The sequence below is a fragment of the Manis javanica genome, chromosome 1 (assembly GCF_040802235.1).
Source record: "Manis javanica isolate MJ-LG chromosome 1, MJ_LKY, whole genome shotgun sequence".
Taxonomy (NCBI): domain Eukaryota; kingdom Metazoa; phylum Chordata; class Mammalia; order Pholidota; family Manidae; genus Manis; species Manis javanica.
The window spans coordinates 142,707,936-142,722,191 of NC_133156.1; the positions used below are offsets into that span (position 1 = coordinate 142,707,936).

Sequence of the window (14,256 nt, forward strand, 5' to 3'; positions counted from 1 at the left end):
GCAGGGCCTGTGGAAATGCAGCACAAACACGTGTGTCAATGACAGCATGGGCGTGCAGATCCATGCTGAGTATTCAGTTCTCCTGGGAGCTCTGAACAAGGCCATAGATTCTTGGGATCTTCCCTGTGGCTGCCCCGGCCGTCAGCAAAGAGCACTACCCTTCCCACCCAAACCCTCTCCCTAGAGCTCTAGCTACAGCTGTTCTTGACTTCCACATCACCAAACATGCGAATTACCCAAATGTCCCAGAGACCTCATGGTTGGGCTCAGCAATCTACTTGAACTTGCCTTCCAGGAGATTGTGATGCTAGCCGGACTTCAAGAGACATGCCCTGACAAGGTCATGCTCTGTTTCCGTGGCCTCTAACTTGTTTGAGTCCTTTTGTACCTTTATTAAGTCACCTTCTCCAGCATCCCTCCAACAGGCTGTGTTGTCTGTATGTGAGTCACTACAAAAATCCTGTACTGGAACCAAATCCTAACCATGAGTAGAAGCAAAAGAATGTAGTATTGGGTGGTGGAGTAACTAAAGTCACCCCAAAGATTCACCCTTGACTAAGATGGTCTTGTGTCTTTTGTAGGACTGGAAGATATCCCTGCTTGCCGTCTGTGCATTCCCTTATGATAGGCCCCTTATGTTAGCTTTAGCCAACATTCCTGCCCACACAAGGTACCATGGGCATACCAACAGTCACAGAAACCCCTATGTTCTTAGAGTAAATTTCTAGAACTTTACTTCTCGAAAAGCCAAGGTAGGTATATTTGCAAGGCAAGTGAAATTAGATCTCTAAGATGTTTCCATACAGTATCCCCCATTATCCATGAGGGATACATTTCAAGAACTTCCCCTCCATTTAATCTGTGATTAAATGCCTGAAACCACAGGTAGCACCACATACTGTATATACTATGTTTTTTCTATACATACATACTATGAAAAAGTTTAATTTATTAATTAGGTACAGTAAGAGATTAACAGCAATAATAGAACAATTACAACAATATACTGCAATAAAAATTATGTGACTATGGTCTTTTTCTGTCAAAATATATTGTGTTATACCCACCCTTCTTGGGATGTTGTGAGATGATAAAATACCTGTGTGATAAGATGAGGTGAGGTGAATGACTCGTGCATTGTGACATAATGTTAGGCTACTACAGACCTACTATTGACCTTCTGAATATATGTCAGAAGGAGGAGCATCCTCTTCCTGATGGTGGTTGACCGCAAGCAACTGAAACGGTGGAAAGGAAAGCAAAACTGAGGTTAAGGGGGACTACTGGAAGCAGGGAGCTCTTTGAAAAAATGTTTCAAACTTCTCAAAGAAGTTCAACTTTTACATCAGAGTTTCTGATTTCCTCATTGTTGATAGTCAGTGAAGTAAACCTTGAGGATTTCTCCAAAGCCCCTCATTATCAGCATGCTGGAAATCTGCATTCTCCACTTGGCCAGTTGCATTAGAGACCCTGTGACTTATCCATAGGATGCGTTTGCTGAAGCCAACCCTGCTCAATCAAATAGGTTCTTGGTAAACAGTCTGGAAAGGCAAGCAAAGTGCTTTCTTTACAACTGAGAGGTGGTGGGCATGGAAGATCAATCTTTGGTGACCCACATGGAGGTCGCTGACATGTCCTCTTGCTTTGCAGGAACGTTAGTTCTGCTGGAGAGGAGGCCCGTAGGAGGATGCGGGAATGCGACGGGCTCACAGATGCGCTGCTCTACGTGATCCAGTCTGCGCTGGGGAGCAGTGAGATCGACAGCAAGGTTTGTTGTGTTTGCATAGATCCATATGGGAATGAAGGTGCCCCAGGGAGTAAGCAGCAGCCAACAGCGATAGGCAGCAAGTGCTGTTTCATTTGCACTCGAAGTCTATCTTGGTCTCCCTGTATGAAGCCAGCGTTTTCTAGGCAGGACTTCTGATTCGGCCTAGAACTAGACACCTAGATCTCGATTAGTAGTGAATAAAAATTCAGATTGTTTTAAGTTACTCAAACCACAGGCATTCTAGATGAGTGTACAAACTCTTGCCTTATTACCCACAAGCTCCTAGCTTTATTTTATAAAATCCTCTTTCAGAAGAAAAAGAAACATTACAAGTACCTACTAAGATTTAAATAATCCTATATTCTTATGTTAGCTTTTTAACAATGGTTAATTCTCCCAAATGCCATTTTTTGAAATGCCTCATGGAGTCTAGCTAACTGCTGTCAAAATGCTAAATAAAGGAGCTTGTCAGCATGTTAATCATGTTGTCTATTCAGCATTCTAGCTCACAAGCCAAAACAGACTTGGGTGGGCTCTTCCAGTATTTGAGTGATTTTGTTTTGCCTTTATGTGTCTTTTGATCAGTTTTGATTTGCTTTAAATACAGATTTGTAATTTCGTAATATCCTGATATAAACTCAGGCTTTACAAATGCTTCTGAAGTGATACATGTATCAGATGCTTCAGATGACTAGACTCTAACTCCTGGGAGACCTTGGAGAGCCACATTTTCTTTCAAAGAAGAAACTGTAATCATTTAGGGCCGGAGTTTAAAGACTCTGATATCGCAAGTAGAGTAGCAGGAGCCCCAAACTCAGCTAGGTGTGCACCTCCACACCCAGCTGACCGGGGACCCTACCCATGTACCTCCACTTTGGGACAAGGAGGACATCACGGCTGTTGACAGCATCAGGTGCCATCAGTGACTTAGCAGTGCTTTGGGGCCAGAATGTGCCATTGTGTTTTTTAATGTATTCCTATTGTCCCAGAATTTTCCACTCAGTCCCCTGCTTGGCCACTTCTCAGCTTTCATGATGACAAGTTAGGGTGTGAGGGGGCGAGTGCATGTTCTCTTTAAGGCTGGTGAAGTAAATGAATTGAAGAGCCTGGATTCCATGCAAGCCTCTGCTCAGCGTCTATAATTTGGACAGTTTGTTGAATGGATAACATATGGTAGAGCAGTCGACAGACTGTGTCCAAATGAGCCCTTTCTAATAGAAAATAGGAGACAAAATGACCCTGGTGGCCAAGAGGAGCTGCTAAAAAGCACTGTTGATGGCAGTGGATGGCAAGAGAAAGACCACCAGCTGCCCCATGCCTTCTGCTAGTGCCCCCCGCCCCACAGAAGGCAGCTGTCCTTTGTCTTTTCTCTTTTCCTTGCCCCTTTAGAGAAAAGTACTGGAATTTGACACCCTCCCAAACCAAGCTCAAGATGACTCCAGTCCCTGTGACCTCCCTCCCTCATCCCCGTCCGTCTCCCTACACTGCCACCCCAGCCCCACTTTCTCTCTTTTGCCCCAATTTCCCCCCAAATCACCTCCCCAACCCGAGGCAGATTTATTTCCCAGCAGTCATTTGTTAGAGACACAGAGATGCCCCCCTAACCTCCCACCCCCAGGAAGACGAACAGCAGGATGAGAATGAAGTTTATTCTCCCATGTCTTTGATATAAGAAAAATCAGTGTGAGCTGATTTAAAAATCGTTCTGACTTCAGCCATAACATTTTCCTTTCAGGGAGAGACTTTCTCTCTTTCATGCGTTGTCCTGTGTTTACCTGCTGTCATGCCGCTTCCTTTTTTGATGCTGAGAGGATGCTTGAAATAGAAAATCAAGCTGACTCAAAGCCTGTGGGATTAGCAGCCATGCAACCCTGAAAAGCTGCCACAAAAGGTCTGGAATGACAAAGGCTCTAGAGATACATCCTGAAAAATGGGTTTTCCTGGTTGATTTTCACGTCCCCGCTAGTGATGTCAAAGACACATGCTGCCTTTTAGCAGGTTCCAGTCCTGTGAGGGCAGCAATGCAGGACTCCGACCCTTGTAGTCACCCACTTCCAGCCCCAGCCCAGAGCAAGAGAGAAGGGGGACAGTCTGGTCGAGTCACCCACAGCTTCGCACCTCCAGGGGGCGCAAATATCCAGGGGGTGATATTCCCTGCCTGGAATGGTGACTGTCTCAGAGCAGGTGCCTGCAACCGTAGCCAGGATGGCATGCTTTTAAAAATAAAGTTTACTTACTACAGTTCAGAATTTCTCTGTCATTATTTTGTCCCTTTTAAAAATTGGGTATTTTTTTTCCTCTTCCCACAATTCCTTAAATCCAGAACAGAGGTCAAAAGGTCAAAAGCAATGGGCTGAATGTTTGTGTCCACCCAAAATTCATATGTGAAATCTAACCCCCAATGTGATGGTATCTGGAGAAGGGGTCTTCAGGAGGCAATAGAAGCACAGAGAGCTTAAGCACTTTGCCCAAAGTCACACCAGCTCATTAAGTGGCAGAGCCAGGGCCTGACCCCCTCTGAGTCCCAGGCCGTGGGCCTTCATGTACACAGTGCTGTCTCTATCACTGCTCATGATATGATCCGTTCTGTAGCATCTACCATGTGCCAGGCACTCTTCTTAGTAGGTGTATGCTGGGTTATAGATGTTGCTGTATGATTACTGCAAACATGGTGACTTAACACAACACAAATGTATTATCTTACTGTGTGACAGGTCAGGAGTACAGAGTAGGTCTTGTTGGGCTGAAAGCAAAGTGTCAACAGGGCCAAGTCCCTTCTACGGGCTCTAGGGGAGGATGTGTCCTTGCTTTTCCCAGTTTCTAGAGGCTGCCCACATTCCTTGGCTGGTAGCCCCTTCCTCCACCTCCAAAACCAGCAGAGTGGTCATATCCTTCTCACACAGCTTCAATCCAACTTTCCTGCATCCCTCTTTCACTTCTGAGACCCTCATGAATACATAGACCCACCTGGAAAATCCGGGATAATCTCTCCATCTGAAGGTCAGCTGACTAGAAGCCTTAATTCTGTCTGCAACCTCAGTTCCTCCCACCACATAACCTAACACAGTCCCAGGTTCCAGAGATTAAGATGCGGACACCTGGGGCAGGGTGGGGAGCATTATTCTGCCTACCACAAGTACTTACATGAGCTCACCTAACCCTCACAAGCTGAGACATAGCTACTATTATGCTCATTTTACAGAGGAGGTTGTAACTTTGACAGTATCAAAGTCACAAGCCAATAGTCAAAGACCTGTGTTTCTCCAGGTATCCAGCCCTACAGCATGCATCCTTAAGCACTGTTTAACCCTCACGCTAAGAAAATAGGAGCTGACCTTCTCAGTAGCATGAGTACATTTATGCCCGTAGGTGACCACAGCACCTGGCTGGCCTGGGACAACCCCTGATTTGCATGTCTTGCCCAGTTTACTCCCAGAAAGCGCCCTGGTGTGTGAGGAGATTAGCATCACGCTCCCCTGGCTGTTGGAAATCCAGTTATCTGTGCTCTGAGTGAACCTGGCCCAGCCCTTGGGAGGGAGCTGTCTGTAAACTGACAACATGTGGGACCTCTGTGGCTGTAGGTTCTTCCCCATCACAAGTGAATTCCAGCCAACAGTGACAGCTATTTATAACAGTAACCACTGTTGATGAGTAGATTCCTTGTGGGGAGAAAAGGTCTCAAGACCTTTTCAAGCGCCTCTCAACTCACTCCACCGCGGCTGTCAAGGGAGCCTGGGGGAGCCAGCAGCTAAGTGCATTCAAAGAGAAACTCCAGCGCAGAGACTTGATGGCGTCTCCGGGTGGAGGAGCGCCAGCTTGGTTTCATTCATTCTTCCCGTTTTGTCTTGGGTTCTTCAGACCGTGGAAAACTGTGTGTGCATCTTAAGGAACCTCTCGTACCGGCTGGCAGCAGAAACGTCTCAGGGACAGCACGTGGGCACAGACGAGCTGGATGGGCTGCTCTGCGGGGAGGCCAACGGCAAGGACGCGGAGAGTTCCGGGTGCTGGGGCAAGAAGAAGAAGAAGAAGAAACCCCAAGATCAGGTAATGCGGCGGCTCGCGGCTGCCCCCAGCTGCCCCTCCCCAGTCACGTTAATATCACGCCTGTGCAGGGGGATGCAGGGCTTTGCCTTTCAGGTGACTGACGCGTCTGCACGTTTTCCCACGGGCTTTTCCAGCTGAGCTGGTGGAGCATTAAACGATTTGCACACGTGTAAGGTACCGGCACAGAGTCAAGCGCAGGTGCCGATGCCTCTGTGTGATAATGCGTACAATGATTCAGGTGCGGTCGGGGCCAAATGGGTACTTTGCAAGTGTGCGATGCACAGACTAGGTCTGCTCTAGGAAGCAAAGCTAAGGAAAGATGCACAAAAATCCAACACTCGCTTTATAGCGCATTTTGAAACGTTTGGATATGCACGCTTGCACTTCCTGTTGGAGCAGCAGTCTGAGATTGACAGCCCTTCCAACAGGATGACATTACAAGCATGGCCGTAGGCAGTAATTCTGATAAATTCAGAAAGCTGTCCAGCTGGAGAGGCCTCTTCAAAATGTGGCCTTTATCTCGAGCAGCTGTAGGCAGGCTGCCTGCAGTGAAGCACAGGCCAGCCAGCAGCGACTGTCAGGCCTGGCTGGAAACAGCCACCAGCGCTCCCCACTGGGCCTCTGGGAGGCGGGACTCCTCACTCACCGAGCCCCCCCCAGGTAAGGGAGTGTCCTGAGAGTGTGCAGCCAGAAACGCCTGCCGCCAAGGTTCTCCCTCCCTCCCCTGGAGGCAGCGGTCGTACCCCAGCTGCTGAGGCTCATACAGACAGACCTGACTGTCCTCAGAAGTGGACGGCTGAAAAAGCAGAACCAAACACTTAGCAGGTTTTTGGTTAAAGATAAATATGCACAAGCATGTTTAAATGATAGCACACCACTTTCTAAACTACTTTAGAAATCATTTTGTTTCGAGTAGAGGTTAGCGGGCATGCATTCTTCATTGTGGTTTCTGAATTTAACCGGAATGTAGCAGTGCTGGCATTTTAGTAGGTCCTGGTTCTCTGGCATCTGTGGTCCCTGAGGGCTCCTCCAGGCCCACCTACTTCCAGATCTGTACATTCCAGCTTAAACACGCCTCTAATTTAAAAGATAAGTGCTCCTTGCCTCTTTGACGGTGACCTTCCACTCTGAGAAGTACAGCCCCAGCCCTGTTTTTCCTCCTGTCACGGCTCAGGGCCTGGACCTCTGTCCTCTCCCTGAGTCAGAGGAGACTTTTGAAGAGGACTGAGCCATGGTTCTTTTTTTTTTTTTCATTGAAATAGAGTTGATATACAATGTGATATTGGTTTCAGGTGTGCAACAGTGCTTCGACAGTTACACACATTAGCAAATGCTCAGCACAGTAAGGGTAGTCACCAGCTGTCACCATACAAAGATGTTACAATATTATTAGTTATATTCCCCATGCTGTATTCCCATCCCTGTGACTTATTTATTTTATAATGGAAGTTTGTCTCTCTTTATCCCCTTCATGTTTCATGCATCTCCTCCCCCCTCCCCCCTATGGCAACCACCAGTTCTTGTTCCCTGTGTTTATGAGTCTGTTCCTATTTTGTTTGCTTATTCATTTATTTTGTTTTTCAGATTCCACACTAAGTGAAATTATATTTGTCTTTCTGTGACTTATTTAGCATAATAATGGGGAGCATTAAACAACTTCCCAATGTCTAAGGTACCTGCACAAACAGGTGCTTCCATGTTGTCACAAATGGCAAGACACCATTCTTTTTCATGGCTGAGCAATATTCCTGTGTGTGTGTGTGTGTGTGTGTGTGTATAAAACATATGTTCTTTTTCCTTTCATCTGTTGATGCACACTTAGGTTGCTTCCATATCTTGGCGATTGTAAATAATGCTGCTAGGGATGCATATGTCTTTTTTAATTAGTGATTTTGTTTTCTTCAGGTAAATTCCCAGAAGTAGAATTACTAGGCTGTCTAGTACTTCCAGTTTTAGTTTTTTGAGAAACCTCCATACTGCTTTTCATAATGGCTATGGCAATTTTCATTCCTACCAAAGTGTATGAGGGTTCTCTTTTATCCACATCCTTCCCAACACTTTTTTTTTTTGATACTAGTCATCCTGACTTGTATGGGGTGATATCTCATTGTGATTTTGATTTGCATTTCCCTGATAATTAGTGATGATGTTGAACATCTTTTCATGTGTCTGTCAGCCATCTATATGTCTTCTTTGGAAAAATGTCTATTCAAGTCCTCTACCCATTTTTAATGTGTGTGCATGTTTAATTGTGTCGGTTCTTTGTATATTTTGGATTTTAGCCCCTTATCAGGTATATCATTTACAGATGTATTCTCCTAAACAGTATGTTGTCTTTTTGTTTTGTTGATGGCTTCCTTTGCTATGCAGAAGTTTTTTAATTTGATGTAGTTCCACTTGTTTATTTTTGCTTTTGTTTCCCTTGCCTGGGGAGATGCATCCAGAAACAAACTGCTAAAGCTGACGTCCAAGAGTTTACTGCCTCTGTTTTTCTAGAGGTTTTATGGTTTCAGATCTTATATTTAGGCCTCTAATCATCTTGAGTTTACTTGTGTTTATGGTGTAAGAAAAGGATCCAGTTTCATTCTTTTGCATGTAGCAAGCAGTCCAGTTTTCCCCACACCATTTATTGAAGAGACTGTCTTTTCCCCATTGTATATTCTTGCTTCCTTTGTCATTCATTAATTGACCATATAAATGAGGGTTTATTTCTGAGCTATTAAGTCAGCCTTCCCGAGGGGACTGCGATAAGATGTCAGCATCAAGCACCTACTTTATGCAGGCATACTAAGTGATCTCAGATACTTCAGTTTTTACCAGACCATTAGGGCTTCTAAGCATTTTCAGTATCAAATAAATTCAACATGGCCTAACAAAGGTATAGTGGTACCTTCTTATGGTTTCCTTCTGTAGTACTATACCTTGCAGCCAATCCCATCACTGCTTTAACCTGAAAAGTGAATGAACATAATAAAGGTTAAAAAAGAAGAATAGCATATGGACAGAAGTATGGTACCTTCTAGTCTGCCTACTGACCATAACTCCCCAGCTCTCACCCACAATCTAAGGACTCAGAACCTTTGGTGTACACCCAGGCAACTTTGGAAGGCAGATTTGTGGCATTGCATTAATGTAACATTAGCCTTATCTAAAATCTGGCTTTAAGCTGAGATCGAATTCACTCTGATTTCAAGGTTGTCTCTCCAGTCTGTTTGGATTCTGAAGCCCCTGTCACTGGTGTCTCCCTTAATAAGATTCTGCCCAAGCCCCAAAATCTTTTCTCCAACTCTGCAAAGGCGTGATCACGTGGCTTGAAGTCTTTCAAGTGACAGCTGAGATTAGGGGTTGACTTGGCCCAGAGAAGTCAGGATCAGAAGAGAATATCCATGGCCTTCTATCCAAGGCCTTCTTGCAAGCTGCTAGCTGCCTCTGTGAAGCTTTAATGTGTGCAGTTTTCCCCCTTACAACACTGTACCTTGAACCATGTATTATGACACCAGTGAGCTCTTTTCTAAGTTGAGGCAGGTGAAGAGATTAATAGAATTGTATGATTCTTGACAAAAGTCCAAGTGAATATTTGTTATCTGAAGTGAAGGAGGAGAGGAGTACCAAGGCGCCATCACACCGAGCTTCTGGCGGGTCGGCCAGTCTCGGGACAGAACTGAGTCAGGATGGCGCCACCTGCTGGGGAAGAGGGGCATTTGAGGCATCGTGGGGCCTCCGCAGGGAAGAAGGGCGTCCCCCTGAAGGCTTTGCACTTGGGGAGAGCATTGCAAGGAGTCTAAAGGAGTTTAAGGTGGGCTGCTTCAAGTGGGGGGCCAAGGCCCTAATCCATCACTGTTAACAGGTTGCAGCAAGGTGAGGAATGTGATGCTCACAGCCTCTCTAGGACAAAGCCTCCCCCTCTTTGCTAACACCAGAAAGACAGGTTACCCTCAGAGCCTGCAAACTGATTTAACTCGCCAAGGCTTACAGCTTTAAGAATGGTCAGCTATCATCCATCCCCTGTAATCTCCATTGCTCATAAAGTCAGGTTTTTAAAGAATATGTAGTGATTAGAGATGTAGATATAAAATACAAAATGAAGTGGAGAAAGATAAAAACAGAGGCATATATGCACATAGATATAAATAAAACTTGGCCAGTTTTGAAAATACATGCTGCATGCAAATATGAAATAGATGCGTGAACAAAGATTATGTGTTTTAAGAAAGTGTAGTAACATCAAAGACAGGAGATTGTGATTGATTGTTTTTATACTTAACGTATTTACAAATTTTCTACAAGGGGCATTACATTTGTAACTTCTTCAAATACCATCTAGAAATAATATTCCACAAGGCACCAACCAAGTAAGTCAATGTTTGCTTGTAAAAATGAGTACATTTTATTCTCTTAAATTTAAGATGCTTCAGAGAAAGGCTCACAGGGCTAACTGAAGTGAAAGGCTATCTCATCTACAAGAGACACTTCCCAGGACAGAAGAGCCAGAGATTTTTATCAGGAAGCAAACGTGTGAAAATCATAATCAGTTTAGTTATTGATGCTAGAGTTTGCTATATTCCAGAAATTTATGTTGACACTAACCTTTGTCATTGATATTCTGTACCTCAGGAAAATGTTATCTGTAGGTCAGATTTAGTTATAATAAAAATCTTTTTTTTTTTTTAGATTCCTACTAGGAATAATTCAAAAAAAAAAGATTTTTGTTTTAGATTCCTACTAGGAATAATTCAAGAAAATATTTGATACCAAGATATGCTTCATTCATGCTCTCATTTCAAGAAATGGTTGCTGTCAAAATATTCAAGAACCATCAAGCCATGAGCCCCTATGTGTAGATGTATTTGATAGTTCTGTGCACCATATTCTGGTCCAAAAGGGCTTTGCAAGTTTTTAAATTTCTGACTCTGTGTTCAGTGCCTGTTGCTGAATTAGAGGTAATTGCTAGCTTCTCTAGCTTTTTTCAGGCAGAACCACCTCCCCTCCACTGCAAGCAGCGTGCATGTCATGTGCCAAGAGGCACATCTCACCTGGCAGTGTCTCCACTGCCTTCTAACAGGGCTTTGTGCCTACAACCTGGCACAGCAGGGCAGGGGTGGCAAGCTAAAACCCAAATCCAGGGAAATTGAAATAGACAAAATTAGCTTATTTACTTTCCCACCTTTTGTATAAATAAGCATTTCTTTTTTCAGTTTGGAATATGGCCAAGGTCCCTGCAATTGTGTGCTGGGATAGGAGGTACTCAAAGGTGGTTTGGCAGTTACAGGATACTGCTTGCTCCTGGAGAGCAGACCTCAGCCTTTAAGACCCACTCAATGTGGACTTAACAGAGTACAGAGAAACCCTCTGGGATAAATAAATAAGTGAATAAATAAGCAAGGTTCCCTAGAAGTCAAAACCTCTCTTTGATGCTCAAATATCACCTGTGAGTTTTTAAATTCTCATGGACAGATATATATGTATCTATATGGGGAAGGACATAAGCCTATCAGAATTCATAGATGATTCTGCTCTCATATTTTGACATGGTAGAATTTCTTCCCTGATAATCTTTGTTTCACAGTTCAGTGAGCAAGAGTCAAATAAAGAGTGAGTAGAATTGTACTTGTTCATCTCTTTCTTCTGTTGTAGATGCCAAATGCACAGATGAGCAAGAAGTTTCACTTATATCAGTGAGATTTTATGCACAAAAAGCAATACTAATGGGCTTCGGTGTAAAATCTTTAAAGCCCCCTTATTTGAAGACACATCTTGGCAGAACCTCCGAGGCCTTCCGCCTGCCCGTCTCCTGGCCCATCCTGATATCCCACGAGCCCTCCTCCAGGCTTGTGCTCATGCTGTCCCTCTGTCTGCATTCCTCACCTCTTCTTCCACCACTTCGAGAACTGGCTTTTAAGACCAAAGAAACACCAGCTACACTCTTTCAAGATTTTTCCCCAAGTAAAAAGTGAACAACATGCTGATTTACTTCCCCATGGTTTTCTCTAAACTCCTCCTCCAGTGCAATCATGTTGTGAGCTATGGACAACCAAGATGATACCCATAGAGAGTGAATTTTCCGACGGGAGGGCCGTGTAAGTCTCCTTTCTGTCTCTGACTCCCAGCCCAGCACCAAGCATGAGCTATGCTGAATGACAGTCCATCTGGGGTCCGCAGTGGCCTCTCACTCTTGCTTGGGCTTGGCGGGGGGAAGGGAGGGTTTCCAGAAATGCTCATGGCTGTGACTTGCCCAGCCTCATCCGTTTCCTTCTTGCTGACGCTTTGCCTCCAGGGCCCACGGTGAGCCAAGAGTGTTCTGTAGACCTTCTCTTTCCATTTATAGTTTGCACTGTTAAACTTCTTGTGGCTATGCTGCATTTTATTACATTCTGAGTGAACATCCTGAATCTGCAGGATTCCCCAAACTAATGAACATTCTATATCACAATAATCATCTGAGAATTCACAATTCACGTCAACAAGTTTGCATGTGTATCTCAAAGTGCCCCTGGAGAGGCAGGACTTTTGTTCATGCCAAACTAAAAAATGCTTTATTCTGAGTGTGTTAACACATGACATACATGGATGGCATTAGATGTCAGAAAATCCCATCACCAGAAAGGCTTCCTTGGGTTTTCAGGACTTTGGGCTGGGTATCACTTTTTCAAGAGCTTCACACATTGCCCGCTGCACCATATGGATGCCACTGGCTGAGAAAAAAAGACTCTGAGACTAAATAGTAATCAGTATCCCAAAGCACAATTTGAATTATATTGCTATTGAAGATTTGAATTTTAAATAAGTTTCTCCTTATTTCTGACAAAATAGATGTTAATTATAAACATAAATATACATGTAAATATATGTATATACATGTGTGCACACATGATATGTAAATAATACATGAGTAAAATAGCAATAAGCTACAAGAAGAAAGTAACACACACACATCCACAATCCCTCTCCTAGAGAGAGCCACCAGTGCAATTTATACCCAGGCATGTATCCTTCCAGATCTTTTTCCTGCTCCATATTTATGAACAGCTTTATTTAACCCTTCAAACTACAATTATACTACATTAGTTAGAGTACGCACGAGGGCCCACCTCAGACAGCCAAGTTCATAGGGTTAAGTGTGCAGTAGGGGCTCTCCATCCCTGGGAGATGGATATTTTATCACTGATCTTATTGAGAACTGTCAGCACATAGTAATAAAAAAAACAGACTTCTGTTCATTTCACTGTTTGCAAATTCTCTGCAAACAGTGCAGCACCTGATTACCCGCACTCAGGTGATTGTACCCAGTGCCCACCTTGGCACACCACGGAAAAGGGGACAGGCGTGGACCACGCCCACGCTGCCTCACTCTGTGTGCTGTTGTACACAACTAATCACTCAACTCAGCATGACCTGTTCCTTGACAGTAAGCAGTTGCTGACATCAGAGTATGGAAGAGCTACTGAGAACCCTACTGTAGGTGTGCACCATGATGTGTGAACCGATCCCCGATTATCAGAAAACGAGGTCACTTCCAAGTTTCAAGTCATGAAAACTATAATAGCCTGTGTAGTTAAATCTCACCTATATCCTTAACTGCTTCTCAAGAATAAATTCTTAAAAGTGAAATACATAGACCAGATGAACATTTTGAAGACTTTGGACACACAAGCCAAAATTTATCTTCATCACTCTAGATGCCAGCAAAGGTTTAAGCACATTCTGATTTGATTTAGTTCCATCTGATGGATCTGCCCTTCATGAAATCCTTGATGCTTTCAAGCTCTCATTTTCCAGGATCACAGGTTGTTCTTCTTTTTTCCTAACAGTTTTCACTTCTTATTAGTAACCAGACTTTTTCTTTTGCTGCTTAATACCATTTCCTGTCTGACCATCTGCTTATTTAAGCTGCCGCCCATTCCTCACAGCTGGTTCCAGGATAGCCTGCTTTTGTCTCACCATGTGCCAGTGGCCCAGTGACTCAAGACATGATGTTTTATGTCCTCAAAGCAACAGATCTCAGGAGCCCACAAAGATCATGGCTGCACATTTTTATGCAGTGACTCCCTTTCCCACCATGAATGAATAAGATTCTTCTACGTCTTCTACACCTCTTATACAAATCGTATCCTATCACCTAAAAATGTTCTACTTTCAGTGAGTTTGCCGACAAAACTCCATGTTAGGTGCCTCACTTAGTTTCCTTATTTACATTTTGCCATTCAGGACTCCATGCCATCAGTAAATCTTCTGGGTCTTACACTACTAGATCAGGGTTCCTCAACCTTGCCACTGTTGACATTTTGAGCTGTATAATTTTTGGTAGGGGGGGGCTGTCCTGTGCATTGTGAGATGCATAAAACATTCCTAGCCTCTGCCCAGTATAGCACCACCTCCTCCAGCTGTGACAATCAAAATATCTCCAGACATTCCCCAGTGTCCCCTTGCATGGCAACATTTCCCCA

At 44.1% G+C, this 14,256-nt stretch overlaps 1 protein-coding gene across 6 annotated transcripts in view; it reads left to right on the forward strand.

Annotated features, from left to right (window-relative positions):
- Positions 1 to 14,256, forward strand: part of CTNND2 (catenin delta 2) — a 925,492-nt gene that overhangs the window by 784,396 nt on the left and 126,840 nt on the right. For all 6 annotated transcript variants that reach the window (XM_073237801.1, XM_073237811.1, XM_073237821.1 and 3 more), the window contains 2 exons: positions 1,651 to 1,768; positions 5,627 to 5,812. In XM_073237801.1, coding sequence (XP_073093902.1) covers positions 1,651 to 1,768; positions 5,627 to 5,812 — 304 coding nt within the window. The remainder of the gene's footprint in view (positions 1 to 1,650; positions 1,769 to 5,626; positions 5,813 to 14,256) is intronic.